Source organism: Mitosporidium daphniae (assembly GCF_000760515.2).
Source record: "Mitosporidium daphniae strain UGP3 chromosome Unknown contig-53, whole genome shotgun sequence".
Classification (NCBI taxonomy): Eukaryota; Fungi; Microsporidia; genus Mitosporidium; species Mitosporidium daphniae.
The window spans coordinates 1-19,654 of record NW_013546245.1 but is presented as its reverse complement, the minus strand read 5'-3'; the positions used below and the strand labels follow the sequence as shown (position 1 = coordinate 19,654).

General features: G+C 40.0%; 10 protein-coding genes across 10 annotated transcripts; 4 read left to right on the top strand and 6 right to left on the bottom strand.

The window, feature by feature from the left end:
- Positions 1-23: 23 nt before the first annotated feature.
- DI09_53p100 (uncharacterized protein) lies at positions 24-1,445 on the bottom strand (the record flags this gene model as incomplete). Its single annotated transcript, XM_013381811.1, has 1 exon — positions 24-1,445. The coding sequence occupies one exon, from the start codon at positions 1,443-1,445 to the stop codon at positions 24-26; it is 1,422 nt and encodes a 473-aa protein (XP_013237265.1).
- A 1,428-nt stretch (positions 1,446-2,873) lies between these two features.
- Positions 2,874-4,292, bottom strand: DI09_53p90 (uncharacterized protein; the record flags this gene model as incomplete). Its single annotated transcript, XM_013381826.1, has 1 exon — positions 2,874-4,292. The coding sequence occupies one exon, from the start codon at positions 4,290-4,292 to the stop codon at positions 2,874-2,876; it is 1,419 nt and encodes a 472-aa protein (XP_013237280.1).
- Positions 4,293-6,212: 1,920 nt separating this feature from the next.
- DI09_53p80 (ANTH-domain-containing protein) lies at positions 6,213-6,979 on the top strand (the record flags this gene model as incomplete). The annotated part of the gene is made up of 3 exons (XM_013381825.1): positions 6,213-6,570; positions 6,597-6,735; positions 6,760-6,979. 3 exons carry the CDS (start codon positions 6,213-6,215, stop codon positions 6,977-6,979), a joined length of 717 nt encoding a protein of 238 aa, XP_013237279.1.
- A 1,049-nt stretch (positions 6,980-8,028) lies between these two features.
- DI09_53p70 (uncharacterized protein) lies at positions 8,029-9,050 on the top strand (the record flags this gene model as incomplete). Its single annotated transcript, XM_013381824.1, has 2 exons — positions 8,029-8,085; positions 8,148-9,050. The coding sequence occupies 2 exons, from the start codon at positions 8,029-8,031 to the stop codon at positions 9,048-9,050; spliced, it is 960 nt and encodes a 319-aa protein (XP_013237278.1).
- Positions 9,051-9,242: 192 nt separating this feature from the next.
- On the bottom strand, positions 9,243-11,094 carry DI09_53p60 (uncharacterized protein; the record flags this gene model as incomplete). The annotated part of the gene is made up of 4 exons (XM_013381823.1): positions 9,243-9,599; positions 9,659-10,162; positions 10,213-10,678; positions 10,757-11,094. The coding sequence occupies 4 exons, from the start codon at positions 11,092-11,094 to the stop codon at positions 9,243-9,245; spliced, it is 1,665 nt and encodes a 554-aa protein (XP_013237277.1).
- A 412-nt stretch (positions 11,095-11,506) lies between these two features.
- On the bottom strand, positions 11,507-12,151 carry DI09_53p50 (uncharacterized protein; the record flags this gene model as incomplete). Its single annotated transcript, XM_013381822.1, has 1 exon — positions 11,507-12,151. The coding sequence occupies one exon, from the start codon at positions 12,149-12,151 to the stop codon at positions 11,507-11,509; it is 645 nt and encodes a 214-aa protein (XP_013237276.1).
- An 899-nt stretch (positions 12,152-13,050) lies between these two features.
- DI09_53p40 (40S ribosomal S14) lies at positions 13,051-13,602 on the top strand (the record flags this gene model as incomplete). The annotated part of the gene is made up of 3 exons (XM_013381821.1): positions 13,051-13,059; positions 13,139-13,505; positions 13,535-13,602. The coding sequence occupies 3 exons, from the start codon at positions 13,051-13,053 to the stop codon at positions 13,600-13,602; spliced, it is 444 nt and encodes a 147-aa protein (XP_013237275.1).
- Positions 13,603-13,789: 187 nt separating this feature from the next.
- Positions 13,790-15,520, bottom strand: DI09_53p30 (subunit alpha of importin; the record flags this gene model as incomplete). The annotated part of the gene is made up of 4 exons (XM_013381820.1): positions 13,790-14,901; positions 14,943-14,988; positions 15,038-15,187; positions 15,260-15,520. The coding sequence occupies 4 exons, from the start codon at positions 15,518-15,520 to the stop codon at positions 13,790-13,792; spliced, it is 1,569 nt and encodes a 522-aa protein (XP_013237274.1).
- A 505-nt stretch (positions 15,521-16,025) lies between these two features.
- On the bottom strand, positions 16,026-17,300 carry DI09_53p20 (uncharacterized protein; the record flags this gene model as incomplete). The annotated part of the gene is made up of 1 exon (XM_013381819.1): positions 16,026-17,300. One exon carries the CDS (start codon positions 17,298-17,300, stop codon positions 16,026-16,028), a length of 1,275 nt encoding a protein of 424 aa, XP_013237273.1.
- Positions 17,301-17,495: 195 nt separating this feature from the next.
- On the top strand, positions 17,496-19,654 carry DI09_53p10 (uncharacterized protein; the record flags this gene model as incomplete). The annotated part of the gene is made up of 2 exons (XM_013381818.1): positions 17,496-17,746; positions 18,699-19,654. Coding segments are annotated over 2 exons (1,207 nt in total), but the record flags the coding sequence as incomplete, so codon positions are not given.

Sequence of the window (19,654 nt, the reverse complement as noted above, 5' to 3'; positions counted from 1 at the left end):
ACGTCAATTACAACATCGAGCATTTACGAGAATTTTACCTCTGGATCCAAACCCATCAATACACCAAATATGCGCTGCGAAAGCGTGCTTCCAATGTTCTTGATTGACTTGGGCCTTTGTACATCTATCTCTGCTAAAGCCAAAGATGCTGCTAGCAAGCCTTCATTTTTTTCTCGTTCCCGTAGGTAACGAATAAGAGTTCCGAGGGATGCCCATCTTCCAACTATCGCAATTGCAACTGCCTCTGACACGCCATTAATAAGAAGCAGCATTTTCCTGAAGATTTCCTTTTGTTCTCGCCCCTTCCTTCCGGTACTGCTTAGTGCTTCTCCAAGCGACTTTATGCGGAATGGCTCAAATGCAACTGTCCTCACAAGTTCGATGATCATTGCTCCCAATGAAGAAATGGAGCCTGATTTCCAATCCAAAATCTGACAAATATTTGTCAGCTGCATCTCTAAAATCTTTCTTTGAATTTGTTCGCTATGCTTGCAGTAGCTCGGATCAGGAAACACGACCAAATTGGCTTTTTTCTTTTGTTGGTCCTTAGGGAGAAGAACGAGAGTTATTCGGCGATGAATAACGCACAAATCATGCCGATCAATCGCACCCATAAGTCCGGGTGTGCTCATCTCGCAAAATTCCTCCGACGTCACAAACAAAAATGAAGCTCCTGCATCCATCAATGAGCTCTCGTTTCCTTCCCTGCATTTTTGACAGGAGGGGTCGATCCAAATAGAAGATCTTTCAACTTTAGAATATTTGTCTAATTCGCGATATAAAACCGCTTTGAAAGGAGATATAGATGCGCCGGGGACAACTTTATAGGCGATTTTTGCTTCCTTCAGTAGTGTACGTAGGCAGACGTGAAAAAAAGAGGAAATATCATCGCACCACTCGCTTGAAATGGATAGATAAACTTGGGCAATCGCCTGGTCTTTGTGTCTGATTTTAATTTTTGATGGCTCAATGTTTTCGTGAACGGAAGCTCCTTTTCTATTTCGTTTACTATGCTTGGCATTTTCTACAAAAAGATCCGATTTTGATCCGATCCTTATGGGATTTGGGTTTCTTCTCGATGTTGGCCTTTTGGATATTCTTTCATCGGATCTTCGAATTGGAGATGAGCAAAGGATCCTTTCTTTGATGTCGTTGCTTTTCTCAAAAAGGGGCGAGCTTAAAAATGGATAGTCTCGTTTAGACTTCTCGACTATCACTGGGGTGTTTGGCGTACAATCTATCGAATATGTCACACGCACATTGGCGGGAGAAACACAGAAGAAATTTCTTGTTTTTTTCCGCTTGATGGAGGACGATGAAGTGCTTTTTAGCAAGATTTCTTCCAGGCTTGCATCTATCTCCCATATGGTGTTAAATCGCTGTTTTGAGCAAGTTGGTGATACTAGCCTGGTTGGTGTCCGCAGCAAATCAGCCACATCCACCATCAATAACCCCTTCTTTTAATTTTGAATTTCAAAACTAAAATAGGCTATGAATTGAAAAAAATTGCCAAGCAATTTACAAATACCCGATGCAAATTAAAAGGCAGAACACACTTGATCGATCCCCAGATTTGCATCTATTATAAGCTTACCGGTTTTAGAAAACATATGAGATGATAGGATCCGGTACCTTATAGCTTTTCCCGCCCGACTTTTGACTTATCCGTATTGGCCCAGATAAATTTAACTCCCAGACTGCCCTGTCGGCTTTAAACATCTACATGGCCAGCAAAGCATATGCTTAAATATTAAAGTAAGCCAATAAACCACAAGGGTGCTTCATCTCTAATATAAAATGGCTGGTCCATAAAGCTTCCGGCTGGATTTCCAAAAAATAAAAGGCTGCGACATCTAAGCTTATCCAAAAGGTGATCAGTCGGTCCCAAAAAAATATGCGGCAAGATTCCTCTCAAACGCTCTCATAATGATTTGAGCAGATATTTACTGCAATCAGCTGGGCTGCTATTATTTGATATAAATACTGGTATCAATTTCTCGTTTGACGGATATTGCTTCTGGGTGGGGCTCCTCGGAATTGCGAAACCTCTAGTGTTTTAATTGACATTTATGTGAGATTTATCACTTTGGATGTAAAAGGGTATGGTGAATTTCAGATTTGTCGATGCTCTTTCACATTGGTTACGCCCTCTCTCGCCCCTGCACTAAATGGAAGAAAATAAGGCTTCCTCTGCAATGAGTTTTTTGCCTATGAAGAAAGCCAAAGGATTCGCTTGACTCTCTAAATTGCATGGTGGACCAAGGCTTAGGAATACGAGTGGTAAAAGCTGAAATATTGAGAATGGCATAACACATCAGGCCAGTTCGGATCGTGAGCAAATTATCTGCTTGATCTTGGATTTAGACTGTAGGGTTTTAAATGGGCGATCTCCCCATATCGTTCTACCCCAACACATTAAAAGGCTCAAAATTGATTTAGAAATACAATTTTTCTGTGAAACCAAATTCAAAAGCACTTGTGAATCCCTTTTCTCAAAAACAGACGAATGTTCCAAATCAATAAATCGCTATTTCAACATTTTCGAAATTTCAGATTTTTAAGCTTGGGGGCGAAAAATATAGCGCACCTGATGCCTTGGATTACCCCTAATCACTTGAGCGTTAGGGCTTGCTCTATTGTAAGCTTCGAACATATCGAACACAATCTATTAAATGCTGCTTGCCATACCACGGTGAATGTTTATACTGACAACCCTGAATTCGGTTGAAGTACATTCTAGATGGGCTTGGCCCAACCTTAATAGAAGCATTATGGTTTGAATGTTCCTTTTAAATTCGGATTACGCAACCGAAACCTGTAACTACAAAATTTTATTCTCATGTTAACTTGGAATTTGAGTCTTTGGAAGGCTATCAGTCCGAGGATTTCACGCCCATTTCCACGAATAAGTTTATAACCCAAGATAGATAATGTCTAGTAACCGACTCTTCTGAAGGATAATTTACGTTTATCTCAAAATCAACTATATCGTCGTTCATTAGAGGGTTTGAGTGTAGGGGGTCTTGAGAATGGTTTTTCTCGATGTATTTTTGCGGATTTTTATGAGAACGGCTATAAAAGAACATATATTGAATATTATATTTCACAGAGCCTTCTGTCTTGGCCGTTTTCAAGCAGTTTCTAGCAGAAACAAATTTAGGATCTTCATATATTTCCATGATTTTATCCGTCTGCTTTTTACCTTTCATTCTTTCAATAATGGCTCTTGAGGTTTGAAGTTGCACAATTTCAAGGGAATCGTAGACTTCTTTCATCATATCTGAGTTAGAAAGCTTATTGGTACGTAGATACTTTTCCTCAATCCTTTTAACTGTATCAAAGGAACTATTATAAAGAAAATTATTGATTCTATTATTAAGGACTAAATCGAACATGATTACATGCTTATTGAATTGGTACATTGCGATCAAATGAAATTGATAGCTTTGAGAATCTTCTAGCGATCTATCCTTTTCAAACTCTTTAAGATACTCGTCATTATTGAATGTAGAAGCTTCCAGAACCGTGTAGCGTTGTAAGTGTTGGTCTTCATCGCTCCTTTCTTTCCTGGAATCTAATTTAAAAAACCTAGAAGCGGGTAACATTTCGGGAAATGTGTCCCTGGTTGTGGGATAAATAACTATGTATTTCCTTGAAAGTTTAGGTGTTACCACATCCTCATATTCCATTCTTTCAAGTTTTGTCCAATAATAATACAAATCTTCTTCTTCAATTCCTAGATATTTTGCGATACAAAAGGCCAAAATATTGATTTCTTCGGATGACATAAAATTATAACGCAAATTTGGGTATATAAATTTTAGGAAGGCATTGTCAATAATTGTTTCTTTTCGCTTAAAGATTTTAAAATATCGATTCGCATAAAAAAAGCCTGGAGCTAAGCATATGAGTAACAAGCGCCTAAATAAAACAGAAAGATTCATTGGGACTGGTTTGGCATATCTATTGAATCGCAGAACATGGACTAACAAAGCAGAAAGGGCCATTATTGCTATCCCAAAATCCAAGATGAGGGAATATTTTTTTGAAGCCGATTCTTTGTACTCGATCGTTGTATTTTTCAAATAAAKAGTAGCTTTAGTACTTTTAGGAACTAACGAGGAAGAAGAATTTAGGGCCGCAGGATCGAGAAGAGAAGCGACCTTAATATTCTCTGATGTTTGGACATTTTCTTCAAAACTGGGATCAAAATGTCTTTTTAAGTTATAGATCAAGACAATAGCAACAAATCCAAAAAGTAAAAAGGCTAAGGCTGCAGGACGGAACTTCATGTGAATAAATATTCTACCACCCTTGGTAAATAAATTAACACCTTTATTTCATTGGCTAGGACATTTGTTATAAAACATTGAAATTATTGGTACATAAAGTTTATTTTACAAGGCTCGATAAAAGTTCAACCTATCTACTTTAGCATGGCTGTCCATAATCCTAAATAAAAACAGCCAATCATATGCATGAAACTACGTTAAAGTGTAGCAAATACTGATACATAAGGTGTCCCATTGGATTAGGGGGCATGTTGAGCACACTATTGGTTTCTGTATCATGGTGCTAAATTAAAGAGAGTTCAAAAAAGTAGTCTTTGCCGAAAAAGGCGCATAGGATAGCTAAAAAGGGGTACAAACATAAATCTCAAGAAATACTTCTGAAGGTGATTGATTCGCTCTTATGCTATCAGCCACACGCTTTACTGTGGGTAAAAATATCACAAAAAGCGTTTAACAAGAAAAAGGACATCTATGTAGCCGGATGGAGGGCGTGATTTCGCAATGGATTTATATTTTGATTCCATTATACAGCGATTAATGTTCAGGGAAAAGGTTAAGCGACTAGGGAACCTCGGAAAATATCCAAAGTTTTTATTATATCATGCTGTTGAAGCTAGACCGCGATATCTATTTATTAGCGGTAAAATGGATATTGTAAATGTCTTGTCCAGCTCTGATAATATTCGCTTATCTAATCCATTAAAGAGTTTAAAAAAAGTTAATGAATAGCGCTGGAATTCGCTTCAAGTTCAATTTCAGTGTTTCTTTGCTGCTTTCTCGATTAGTCCCATTACCAGCCACATGTTAGCAGTTCCACGGGATTCATATTGTCTTCTGAATTCTTTAGCGCTTCTAGTATCCCAATTAAAATACTTAATTTCGTTATTAACACAATGTATGGATCCTCAGCAGCGTGATTGAGGAAAGAGAAAACCGCCAATAAAAACTATCGGAAATACAATTTTTTGAATGCTCATTGAAATGTACAGCTTCCCGAAAAATTGCTTGCATTTTATACCGCTTTGGACCGTAAATTTTTCATCAACTGAGAGCACTAAACTCGAAAATTACCGATATCATCAAGTAAACTCTGAAAATTTAATTATCAGGTCGTCCTATTTGGGGTCAAGCTTATTATGCGCCGCAAATTAAGTAATTGTGAATTTAAAATCCACAAAGTGGGAATTAGTATTCCTAAAATTAGCGCACCAAAGTGTCGATGCAATAATCATTGTGATTGCATCGCTTTTCTGCTTGAAAAGAGCGCGAGCCGCACCGATAGAGCCCTAACTTGATAAATGAAACTTAAACAACTGGGATACTTGCAATTGTTTTAAAAGCCAATTGAAGTTCGTATGGCGCCCATTCTAACTTTAAAAACTGGCGTCTTAAAATAAAGTTATCCTTGCAATTTTGAACGCATCACACCGCAGTAAGGCTAGTCAAACCCACTATAGGCCAAATACACCAGAACTTTGGTATATATTGATTTTACTTGATCAAATTTATTGATATTAGATCTCTTTTAATGTGTTCATAAATAGATTTCACAACGGATCGCTCTGCTTCTGTCTCCAAATAAACTTTGTAAAATTAAATTTGGGAATATTTAAAATTAAAGCCAAAGATGCAAAGCATGCCCATTTGGATCAATGGCAAACAGCAGGACCGATGACGATAACATGATTTTCATTCAGAGTTTCCATTTATAAATTAAAATTCAATTCCTTGCCAGTTGATGTAGCGCTTCGTTCAAATTGGATGATAACCCTACTGCTGCGCTAAATTTTACATGCCAAGTTTGCAAATTTAATTAAACAAAGTTTTAATGGTCCAAAAATCGACGAATTAAATTGGTTCCAAAAGTAGAATCTTGATATATTATGGATTGTTCCCAAATATATTTTTGAGCTTTACGAAATGACAATGTCCTCTTATAGGGAAAAAAAAGAAGCTGAATTATATGAACATTTAAAAAAGTCTACCAACGATGAAGAGGTCGCTCCCAAGCAGAAGCATGTTCGATGTACGCCATTTGGTTCGTTATCTCCATTAGGGTGCATTCTGTACACCTGGGACCATGCCACATGTAAGCCAGTCTGGGATGGGTTAAAGGGACAGCCAATTTTATCAAACGGACTGATGTGCTTTAAAGCCTTGGTTGTGATACATAAGATGCTTTTAGATGGCCCGCATATTGTTTTGTCGGAATCTTTAAACGAGGTTGAGTATCTAGATTCATTGTGTCGACAAAGCCAATATTCCAATAGTGTCTACGGTACCTACTTGAATTACAAATCTTAGGTTATTTGTCCCTGATTCAGCCTTACGTTGTATACTTAAAGGCAAAGCTGGCCTTCCACAAAATCTATCCAGAGTTCAATGGGAAATTTGATTTTAAAGAGTATATCTCAAGAAAAGGAGACGACAGCATTAACCATAGGTATTTTTACCAAACTTTTTTTAGTTATGGAGTGATCTGGGATCTATTGGATCTTTTATCCCATATTTTACGGCTGCAGCATCTAATCGGATCTGCCTTCAGAGGATCGAGAGATCAAACATGCCTTCAAGGTGCTCTGATTCCTTTAGTCGAAGAGTCGGATGGCATCTACAAATTTGCTACCAAAATCTTGGAGGCCATGTTCACAGGTATGGTATGTTTGATCCCACTTAGCAGTCGTTGAGGATGTCCAGGTTCTTGTTCCCCTAAAGGATAGATACATTGAGCTATTTTGGAAGTTGAAGACTTTCTATTCTGATTGTAATACGCTGAAATACTTGACCTCCATAATAGTTGTCCCCAGCTTACCGGATGTATGCAGTTTTCCGACTAAATTTAGAAAGCTCCGTTTTTCATTGAAAATATGTCCTCTAAAAGGGCTTCTTTGTCTTCTTCATCCGAAGTTTCAAAGGAAACAAAGTTTAACGACATCCTGAAGATGGGAAAATCATCTTCATCCGGAAGCTTTGCCGACCAATTCCCAGATCAGCTTGAATATTCTCGACAGCAATCTATTTACCAGCAACAGGTAATTTATGGTCGTACTTATTGCTAGCAAATTGAATCCTTAGAAAACGAACTGCAGAAGCTTCAATTTGGCAGTGATAGTAAACCTCCGTTTTATTTTCTCACCCATAGGCGTTGATTGGAAGGCCAAATATCACGAGCTCTTGGAGAAATACAATACCCTGATAGGGCTATATCAAGAGCTCCAAGAAGAACTGAACAAAGCAAAGAACAAGGCCTCGGAACTCTCGAAACAAGTTGATTCCTTACTGGAATATGAACCCATGCTCATAAAATTGCAAAAAAAAGTCAAGGTACGCTCTGCCTGTTTGTGAAATCCTATAGGACCAAATGGAGAGGATTGGTTTGCTGGAAAGCGAAATCAAGTCCCTGCACGAGCAGCTATCAATGGCAGATGGCTCCGCCATTTCTTCAGAAGACCACAAAGTTCAATTAAGAAACCTGGAGGCTTCTTTTAATTCTAAAATGCAGAGATGGAAAGATGCCTATACAGCAGCGCAGTCGGTAAGCCTAAATGGCGTTGAATAACGTCTTAGAGAGAATTGGAGACTCGAAGCTCCTTTTTTTTGCTACTAGAATCTTCATTGGCGAAAGCCCATGAAAACTCCGTCCAACCCTTAAATTCAGATGTCAATTGGGCTTTCGGATATTCGCTGATTGAAAAGGCACTGGAAAACATCAATACCGTGGTTCCTAATGCACTAAATGATATCTTGCTACTCACCGACAAAACAAGCGATCACAAAGGTCTCAATATTTGCAGTATAAGCTCTGAATTCCAGTCATTTTCTTTGACTATTGAAAACATTATCTTTTTTTTAAAGCAGCTCTTTGATGCGTTTGAAGAAACAAGTCAGCATGAGTCGCATATTGCGGAAACGGGAATACTTTTTTACCGACATATTAGAACCCTTCTAGAAAGCTCGAAAACATTTGATGTGAACTCTTGTGAAGAGATTCTTGCCAAATTAAAATCCTTTTTGACGCAAACAAAAGACTCTATTTCTCTCCTTCAAGATGAAAATAGGGAGGTATTCTCAAACGATCTTTTTCGGGAATTATCAGAGGCAGCTTCTCAAATAGATGCCATTGCAGCACAGCTGAAGAAAGAGCAAAAATCCGTTGTGATTGATTCAACGCTTGGAGTCACCGATGCATTGACATTGCTGATGAAATATGCCACCCTTTGTCAAGAGGAAATTGTAAACAGCGGAGGAAAAAGCGTAAACGCAAAATACTATTTGAAAGACTCAAAATGGACGGAGGGGCTTATTTCTGCCGCAAGGACAGTTGTCTCTTCAATGGCGTTTTTAGGCGAGGCATCCAAATCATACTCTTCTTCAAATGGGTTTGAGGGCCAAGTTGAAAGCGTCCTAGTTGGTGCAAAAGAAGTTGCAGCTGGGACCATTCAACTAGTAACAGCAGCAAGGGTAAAGGCCACCAATTTATTTTCTCCAAACCAGCTGGGCCTTGAAAATGCTTCAAAGCAAGTTGCCTCCACGACATCTTCTTTGGCGTCTGTGGCAAAAAAGGCGTATATGCAGCAATTTACCATGTCCGAAGAAGCAACTTCCAGAAATCCTGAAGACTTGGAGGCATCAAATTCCCATCAGTTGACCATTGCGGAACGGAACCAACAAATCGAAATAATGGGGCTCGAATCCAAGCTTTCCCAAGCGAGAGCCAAATTGACTCTTATCAGAAAAAAGGCTTACAACAAAAACTGATCAATGGAGGAGCCCTCAAATTAGCTAGTCGCCCATTTCTGGCAATCCTTTTTCAGTAGATAATAAGCAGCCGGTCCTTGAATCTGCTTAATAACAGAATAAAAAAGTTGCAAATAAGTTGAAAACCCCAATCCCAAGATGCCTTAAATGGCGTTTATTTGCTTATCTTTGCTTATCTTTGCTTATCTTTGCTTATCCCTTGCATAGCTTGCCACTTTCTGCCAAAGATGCCAAAAAGTCTGTTGGCGTGATAAAGAAATCGGATCCAAGTAAAATATGGCCTTTGCTTCTTTCAAAAGAAACCCTGACCTCGGAGCTGGTCATCCCGCCAACAATAAATATTAAGGCCTTTGGCTCAAATGCAGCCTGTCCCGCTTCTATTGATGAATCAACAGCTATGGCAGCGTTTTTCCACTCTTGTCTGTGCCGAACAGAGTTAGATGTCGCATATACATTTTTTCCGGATGCCATGTTTGCAGCACCGGGCGTGGTGACGAGACTTTGACTGGTCTCTTCCATCAGAGCAGATTCAACGAGAACATCTCGTGCCTTATCAAAAATGCCTCTTAAAGTCGACTAGAAATGATGCTGAAAACATGGACCCATACCTTGCACAATGCCTCAATTGGGTGCACAAATCTGGATAGCTCATAAGTAGCCTTATTTTCGGTATCAAACTTTTCTGTGCTACCACCGCCCTTGGAAAAAAATGTGCCCTTGAACAAAGATCCGAGCTTGATTTTATGCTTTTTTTTGATGTTTGGAAGTACCATTGACAATCTTTCAGGTCCCTGAGACGTTCGAACATTAAAGGCCGAATAAAACCCATTAATTGAGCAAACGTCGGAAATATCCGAATATTTACAAAGAGTCATCAACTCTGACTTTGAGAGCTGGGACATTTCTGGAACAATTGCAAGATACAGTATCAGCAATCTGGCCTTGTTCTCTGCCGAAATATCCTTGTCGGCCAGCAAAGAACTAATTGCATTCAAAGGATCCTCAGCAGGCTTAGATTCGCTCGTAAAATACTCACAAGCAAGGTTTTGTTCTGCCGTTGCCACGGCATCAAGGTTTTTCCGATTGAAGGTATCAATGCAGTATTGCAGCAGCTGAAGATGGATCGAAAACTACAGGCGTCAATTTGTATCGAGAACCTTACGTATTTTTTAAATTCTTGCAATTCGGGAATTGAAGCTATTGTTGCCTTCATTTGGCTAATTGATACCAGCTTTGATGGATCTTTAGTTGTTTCCTTGGAAAATCCTGCTGCAGAATTCGAAGCGACAAATGATTCGGAATATTTTAGAAGCGTTGATACACAATCTGCAAGGTGGACATCCCGGAGCAGAGACCAAAATCCCAATTGCTCCTCCTTGAGATTTGTATTATCAAGCAAGTGTAGCTCTTTCTTGATTTCACTACAATATTCGGAATCACAAGAAGATTCAATCTCCCGTAACATTGCTTCATAAGTAAATTCATGCAGCAGCGGCGAGATAAGGTCGAATGACCGATCGACAATCAAGATGTATTTCAGGCTACATGAGGAGCTTGTAGGCGACTCTGGTGCCAATTTTTCTTTGTTCAAAGATGCAAAGCATGACCTTGCGACAATTTCGGCCCTCCTATAGGGCGAGGTTTTATATCGAATTTGGGGACGGTTTTTTTTGGACAATTTCCTAGCAGTAAGCAGAGGTGCTTACGGAAAGAATTCCTTTACGACAGCGGCGAGCTGCTCTCCCACGTGCTCTAAAAGCTTATCGGGATAGAGTTGAGCATATATCTTGCCCAAAATCTCCTTGTCAAAGTCCTGTAAGTAGAAGCCATTGGTCCCCATGAATTTTATACTACAAAGATTTTCCATAAATACCTTAATGGAGGAACCGTTCGTCTTTACAGCGGCTGCCAATTTCTGCACCTCTTTGTCTTCAAGTTTGGATAGTATGTATATGTAATATGTCCCATATTGGCCATCGCTGATATCTGAGCAGAGCTTTTCGATCGAGCTGGATAAATTAGAAAGCAAGTAGATTGCCGCCATTTGGGGGAAGGACCTTCGTTTCAACTCAAGCTTCTCTATCACTAACAAACTTATGGGAATTTATTTTTCGTACAAGATATCCTTTTTTCGACCAGATTGGACAGGCGGAACATTGAGTTTAGGAAATTCGTGGCCAACTTATCTGCCACCAAAATCCTCCATGAATTGCAACCATCGGTGGGCGATGGAAACAAAGTCTTTTCAATATCTAAATATTGTAGAATAAAACAAGTTTACGCTCCAAATAGAAGGCTTTTAGGGACATTCCCTAAAAAAGGCACAAGAGATTCAATTTGAGGATGGTATCGAAGGCTCAAAATAAATTGAAAAGTGACACGCGTCAAGATTGGCTGAAACAAAATTCTTGGTATTTTATTTGGGACGGGAGTCCGAACTTTATTTTGCGTTAGGGTTATTGTGTTTGAAACAATGAATAATCAAGCACCTCTATAGATTGGCAAATGCGTGAAAAGGTGCTGAAGGCATTCTCTGAAATCCGCTTAAAAGGTGTTTGTGCTGTCAAGCTTTGCAAAGCTGAGTTTGAATTTAATTCTGCCAATGCGCCAATTGACGAGGGTAATGTTGTTGAAAAAAGGGGATCCGATAAAATATTTACATTCATCGAAGTAACGATGTCAGTGTTATATGGGGCCTCAAGCGACCGAACCGAAAGAAGCACCAGGATGAAATCGGTCTTTTTTCCAAACTTTGGGACAGCCTGGACCCCAAGCAAAATGTTCAATTCAAGGTCTTTTTGGAGAATCAATGAAAAAGAGCATGAATTATCCTCTGCAAGTATCTGGAAGTGGCTGTCAAGCACATGCATGGCATTCTTTTGCTCGACAAGCGGATCCAATAATTCAACAATAATCGACGTTTCGGAATCCTGTGAAAGATATACCTCCTGGTGGTCGGGTATCTGTCTAAACTGGCTTGCATCGATAAAGCCAGAGGGAAGAGCAACTTGGAGAGCTCCGCCAAATAGCTTTTTCGGCATCAATTTGGGCTCGTCCATGAGAATAAATTTTAAATTTCCTGATAAATTGGCCCATGCCATTTTCATGTGTCGAATGTGGCTCCCAAGTCCAAAGCTTATTTTTAGAATATTCGCACGGAAATATTTCCCTGTGCCAATGTGTATCCCAATGCTGCTTTATTTTACCCGTAGACATTTTGCGGATCGGTTTCGGATAAATATATCGAATATGAGCCGATCATTCTTTTTCTAGATATGCTTTTGCACAAGCACCAAGTGTATAGACATTTGCTTCTAAATAAAAGCCAATGTCACGTCACTGCAAACAAGGCATTTTACACGAAAAACATTTTACTGCGGCTTGCCACCTTGATGTTTTTGATTGAAATTTGTATCTTTTATTGCCTCATGTGTGTAGATATTAAATGGTACCAACAGGAGACAAACCATCCGTTGCCACGGCCACCCTTATCTTCAAGTTTTTCGTACACTTATCTATTTGTAAAAAACGTCCCATTTCTTTTTTTGTGCGCATTTTTCGAGTTTTTGGTATATTCCATCGTTATCACGCTGCTTTTGACGATTTTTTCAAAAGAAGGCTCCCGAATTTCGAGCGACAAAATCAGAGAAGCGCTGATCATTAGCAGTTTTGGTAAAATAATCGTCATTCTCATGGTCATATGGAACTACTATTCAATGGGTGTGATAAAGCTAGTCAATGTGTTTGTCATCTTTTCAAACATTGAAGCCATATATGCAATGACAAGCAGTGGCCATGCAACCTACCATTCCAGAATTAGACAGGCAAGACTTAAAGTATGCATATCAATCGCCTTTGCACATGCATGTCGCTGGCTTTTGCAATTGGGAATTTGGTATCTATTTGATCAATCGTATCCAATTTCGATGATCTAATTTGAATATTAAAAATATCGTGTAAAGTTCGAATTTTTAAAGATTTAATTTTACTTGTCCGTATAATGGCAGTGGTAAGTGTTTACTCCGTCCCTTTCTCTGTTTTAATCCATTGTTTGACCCGAGCTAACCATTCTGTAGAAAGGTGTTAAGAAAACAAAACCTGAAGAGACAGTTTCTCTCGGCCCACAGGTTCGTGAAGGTGAACTCGTCTTCGGCGTTGCTCATATTTTTGCTTCCTTCAACGATACATTTGTCCATGTCACTGATCTCAGTGGTCGTGAGACAATCATTCGCGTAACTGGAGGCATGAAGGTGAAAGCCGATCGTGATGAATCGTCACCATATGCAGCTATGCTTGCTGCACAAGATGTTGCTGCCAAATGCAAAGAGCTCGGAATAACCGCACTTCATATCAAGCTCCGCGCTACAGGAGGAACTGGACAAAAGACTCCAGGACCTGGCGCTCAGTCAGCCCTTCGTGCTCTTGCTCGCTCTGGAATGAAAATTGGCCGCATCGGTAATCATCGCCAAGCTTCTTATCTTTAGAGGACGTTACTCCTATCCCCACTGACAGCACTCGCAGAAAAGGATCTCGCCGTGGTCGCCGTCTATAAATTTATATATTATTTGGTCTGTCAATAAACAGTATTCAGATACATCGAACCACACAACGGGATCCGGTCAGCCTGTTTTCTTTACCTCCGACCCAGCCCGTTCAAACATATCCACAATTTTAATTTTCAGTAGTCCACGGATGTACCCGTTAATATTCTTTATAATTGGATTACGTATGCGAAATAACTAGCTTCCTCCAAGGAGAGTATCCTCCCCCTCAGAAAAATACTTTTCCAGTATCGATTTTGCCTTTTCGTAAATATGGACATTTTCATGTCCCTGTAGTTCGTATATACGATCAAGGCCTCCAGACTCTTCCACTTGAAGAGCATAAGGCTGGCAATCTCCAATCGACCCGCCAGAGGCAAGAAAGTCTCGCTCCCCCACTTCAAGAATAGCATCAAGAGCCTCGAGGGCCACCTGAAGGATCTTGCTGTCTTGGCATGAAAGGATATCGCAAAGAGGAGGAATGCAATTTTCAGTGACCAGATATCGAACTTGATCTGGGCGCGTAGACTTTGAAGAGGTAGCATTTGAAATTGCCCAGCAAGCTTCTTTTCGGGCTTTAAATTCCCCATTTTCAAGAATATCAATGACAAGAGGGACGATTCCAGAATATATAACAGCCTGGATTTGGTCTGGGTTGCCTGCAGTAATGTTGGAGATAGTCCAGCAAGTCTCTTTTATAAGGGATGCCTTTGGATTGGAGCGTAGCAATGAAACAAGCGCTGGCAGGATATTAGCTTGCAGAACGGCTTGCGTCTGAATATCATTTCCAGTGACTATATTTCCCAGAGTACGGAGGGCAGGGGTCTGAATTGCAGGAGTAGAGTTCGGCGATGCTAGCAGCTCTACAACACGTGGAATTATGCCTGATTGCAGAACGACATCAATGTGGTTGTTAGGACCATCGGAAAGGTAAGAAAGGGACCATAGGGAGTCGGCGATAACCTCATTGTCGCTTTGGATGCTTCTCAAAAGTCCAGCCAAAACGGGAATGCAGTCGACTACGGAGCCCCAGGGCGGCGCAGGCTTTCCTCTGCACAAGTTGGAAAGCGTCCAAACGGCGTTTCTTAGCAAAGAAGGGGAATTCAAGGCATTTTGAATGACACTCAACAGAGGGCCCATTATCCCGGAATTCAAGGCCATATTCCTTGTTTCCGTTGTATCTCCTGCAATATTTCCCAAAGCCCAGACAGACTGCTCCAAAACATCTTTGGAATCTGTTGTCTGTAAGAGCTGGATAAAGACGGGAATGGCATTGTGCTGCACACAGGTCCAAGTTTGTGATGAAGTGCCTAGCAAAGAAAGAGGTGAAATTAACCACAAAAGAATTTACCTGAAGCAATATTTGTGATCGCCCAGGCGGACTCAAATTGAATGCTCTGAAATAGGCCCTTTGCCTATTTCAACGTCATAAATAACAAAAAATACCTCCTCGGGGCTAGTTTCGTTGGGATATTTTCCCTGTGGCGCTGTTAACAGCTGAACCAAACGGGGAACGATGTTACAAGATATGACATCATCAATCGGGGGATTCCTTTCCTTTGAGAGGATGCGCCTAAATTCAACAGCGCCAGCGTGCTGAAGAACAGGGTCATCCGAAAACAAATTTGATGTTGGAGCTTCATACTAAAAATAATACCATCAATTTACCTTTAAAGATTTTGGTGAATTGGCAGAAAAAAGGGATTTGTCCTCATCCTCATCAGAATAAGAAGCAAAAATAGCAGATGATGATGAACCAGCCTCGCAGGTCCCGGCAGGCTGAAGGCCTCTTCTTTTGCTAAGGGTATCCTCCCGTTTAACTCTGCGGATTTCTACAGAAGCCTCTTCTCGTCGGCGTCGATGCTCCTCCTTGGTGAAGCCGGCTCCCTTAAAACTTTGGCGCCTTTGCTCCAATTTGTCTCTGTTCATGTAACTAAATTTTGGCAATTGACAACAAATTAAATTCAATTTAAAGCGTGAAGTGCGAAAATTCTATTTAGCATCCGATGGTTTTACTTGGAAAAGTATTGCCATGTGGTCGGGTAAATTAATATTTTATGATTGCAGAAAATACATAGTGCGGCGAGGTCAAAATCTCTCTATAGCACTATTACCGAAAAAGAGTCCGACCTTTGGAGCTGGCAGGCTTCGTTTTGGAAAAAAAACAACGATCGATTTGATTCGCTAGAAAGAGACATTGCTAGCATTGGAAATCCAGGTACTGTTTCGGCCTTACGTTTAGCTTTGTTGTCCAAATTTTACACCAATTACATCACAATATACCAAAAAGAATTTGATTCCTTCAATCAGGAATGGCGAGCTAGAAGTATTAATTTACTCATTTGCCATCTTAACCCTAAATATTGGTTTACGAGGCCCTGAAGGTCTTCTCAACGCATATGTTGGTGGTGCTTGTGTTAAATATTTGTGTTTATTAGGGCGCTGGTTTTAGTACAAATAAAGCGGCCATAAACAACGGCAGATGAATTAGAGACGCAAAAAACAGGCGCCTAGCACTAAAGCTATCTTGTTTAGTTTTGAAGTCTATTGCGGGGAGTAATAAGATACAATTGATGAGAGAGCCAATAAATATAAAATACATGTTAGCAAGGCCTGTATAGTAAAAAAGAAAGGTTAGTGGAAATAAGACCAACGTATGCCTCATGGAAGAAGCGGTGGCTAACCGTGGATTAAGAAGAGAGCACATACGATATCCTGCACGGGCATATTCTCTTCTCAAACCCCAAGAGAGTGAAAAAAAATGAGGAAACTGCCAACAATATAACAGAAAAAAAATGGGGATCCATCCAAATAAAGGCGTTGGAGCTACAAAAGAGAGGGACTGTAAGCCAGCTGACCAACCGATCAGTGGCGGAAATGCCCCAACAATGGAGCCAACCCAGGTATTCATAATGGACATTCTTTTCAGAGGAGTATATACTCCAGCATAAAGGATAATAGTCGAGGCTGCAATTATAGATGACACTCCGGAAACAAAATAATACAAGTAGGCAACGCCACTCAATCCCATCATGCTACTCGCGATGAAGGCATTTGGAAGAGAAATCCTCCGCAAAGGCAGAGGTCTAAATTCTGTTCTTTTCATCTGCGCGTCAAATGAAGCTTCGATCCATTGGTTGAACGCGTTTGCGGAAAATGAGCATAAAGATGTACCAAGAAGAGTGTTGCCCAGTAATTTTATCGTAGTCCAACAGTAGAGATCAATTCCAGGAACAATGACAAAGCCTGTCAGTGTGGTACATAAAACCATAGCAGAGAGCTTGATTTTGAATAGTTGTGGAATTATCTTTGCTAATGGACTCTGTTCAGTAAGGGGGGACAAACTAGAAAGACAGTCGGGATTGGACTGGTTGCCACTGGCCAATTTGGATTCTGTTGAATAGGATTGCAATGTATACTTCGAAAGCGGATTTAGAGAAAAAAAGACTTTACGCGGCGTATTGAACTTAATAATATTACAAGGGAGGTGAGAATGAGTGGCAAAGATCAATTTATTAATTTGAAGGACATTCATTGAAAGTAAAATTTTACCAAATGGCTTCGAATGATTTGCTGCAATGTTCGCCTTCTTTCTTGGAAGTCCTGGCTTGCGATAAAATGACCGAGCTGATGGGTCCCGTATTCTGCCAGTACTTTGAAGTAGCTCTAAATTGATTATCCTTAGAAACTTGGCATATTTCCTCACCATTCGAAAGGAATTTGGTGGATTCTATCTTCCCTCACCGAGCTTTACTTTGCAAGGCATTATAAAGCTTCGTTTTCAGAGTATTTTTACCAGATACATAGAGCTGGAAATAAAAGGGCCATTGTCCTAAGCGTTCTGTGGGGACCTACCTATAGTTATGTGCGATCCAAAATCATCAACACAAGGCAAAAGGGCCTTATGTTGGGTCTTGCTTTTTTCGATGCCATAAAGGTATCTTTTTCCTTGGCCTATTTGGTAAAATTGACTGCGTTTTACTATCCTTGGCTCTATGTGCATGATGTCACTTTGAGGAGAAGAGAAATTACAGATCAATCGCCGATGAAAATACTTTCACTTGAAAGCTTGGTGTCTATATTTCCTGTGGCATTATTTTTAATAAGAATTGGGCAGTGGTGGGGAGAAAATGGACATGCAAAAGCCAAAGTTATGTTAGAAGAGAACTGCCAGTTTGACTTTATCCTGGATGAAAAGGAGCCCCCATGCATTGTTTCCCCACACCGTGGTGTAGAAATTCCATTAAGAGGAACATGTGCGCTTTGTAAACAATCTCCCTGTACAAACCCAACGGCCCTTCCATCTGGATATGTATTTTGCCATATATGCATCTTACAATATTTGAGGCGGGAAGCGAAATGTCCCGTTACCGATATTTATTATTCAGAAGCAGATTTGAGGAATATTTTTCAATAAATTGCCGTTTCAATTTCCTTGTTGTCTGAAATAAATTGCGTTTAAAGTACACGATTGCGTTTCAGGGTAAAAATCAAATGCAAATAAACTTTGTGATTTTAATTATTCATTTATTTAGATTACCGTTTGGCTAATTATTTATGTTGAGATTTAATATGCCGCCAATCGTACCAACGCACTCGACGATTCCACTTTCCAACAAAGGCTACTCTCACAGCAGCAGACACCATTCTAACCAAAGCGCCAGCACCCCTGTTTTTTTTACACTTTTCTGTACATTTGTGCTTTTCTTTGAGTTGCTTGCCATCAATCCGTTGTTCTCAGAGGTGATACTCAACGATGCAGTGATATCTGTGTTCATAGCTCCTGCTATATTTATCGGAATTTCTATACTATTTATTATCATTTCGGATTATGTAAGTTTGCCATCGGTTTATTTTAGGCTTTCTCCAAAATTAACCCGAATTTAAATTATTTTGCTGGCATTTCCAGGCCAGTCAAGACGATCATTTGGCGAATTTTGCCCCTCGAGCTAGTGTATGTAAAGCTTATTTATGTTTTCTGCCATTTGGTTTCTTGCCTCAAAATAATATGCAAACATCTAATTAATCTTGTATTGCAATGTCGGAGTTTCGTTTTTAAAAGATGGCCAACGTTCTGTGAAGCTTCTTCTTTCAGGTTTGTTTCTAGCTGTCAATCTAAATTTAACTTTGATAATTTCAAACCCACTATTTACATTCAAAATTCTTCCTATAAAAAGCCTGATAAGAAGGACCATCATCGCAATATATATATGGCAAAGCCTCCGGCCTGTCTCCCTTCAGCCTCTCCCATGTTGATTTCCCCGATACTTAATGGCAATACCTGCAAGAAACGAACAAAAAACCCGACAAAGCCACGGCAGGGCTCTCAACTGCATGCCCCGAAAAAGTCTCAATCCATCTCACTTCCTTCGTCACCTTCGCCATCCCGCTCCTCCTTCAATAACCTATATCCCAAACCTAAAGTCTTCCTTCAAGATTTTTCTAAAGACTGTACAACTATTCCTATTTATTCGAACCCAAAACTTGATAAAGCAAATCTGCCTTACTTTGATAGCCACCATGCTGTCAATGAGACGAAAAATACGGAGGAAGCCAAAAATCCAATTGTTACACCACCATCTGAGTTTGAATTTCCAACGTCCCCAATAAGCTTTCCAGCTCAAGTTGAGAATATTTGCGATTTTGATGACAAGAAAGCACAGTCAGCTTCAATTAAGGTGTCCGCAAGGCCGCTTGATGCTTTGGAACCTGATGTATGGAGGGAGCCATTGCCCACCATTTCCTGCTCATCGACTCGGACTACACCGAATGGTACCACCATGTGTATGGAACCAGTAATCAGATTTCGAAGAAGCAGTTGGGAAGGAATGGCATCCAACAATCAACATGGCAACCGGTTTTTTCAAATATATTCCGTATTCACAAAAAATGCATCAAAACCTACTCTTCCCTCTTCGGCTTCCACTGAATCCATAGAAAGTGGCCATCGGATTCTCATTCAACATTGTAAAAAGTGTTGCCCTCATAACTCAAACCCAGCTAGAGAAAATATTGCCAATTCGCAAAAACACCAAAAAATCCACTCTATATTTAAAGTTGTGC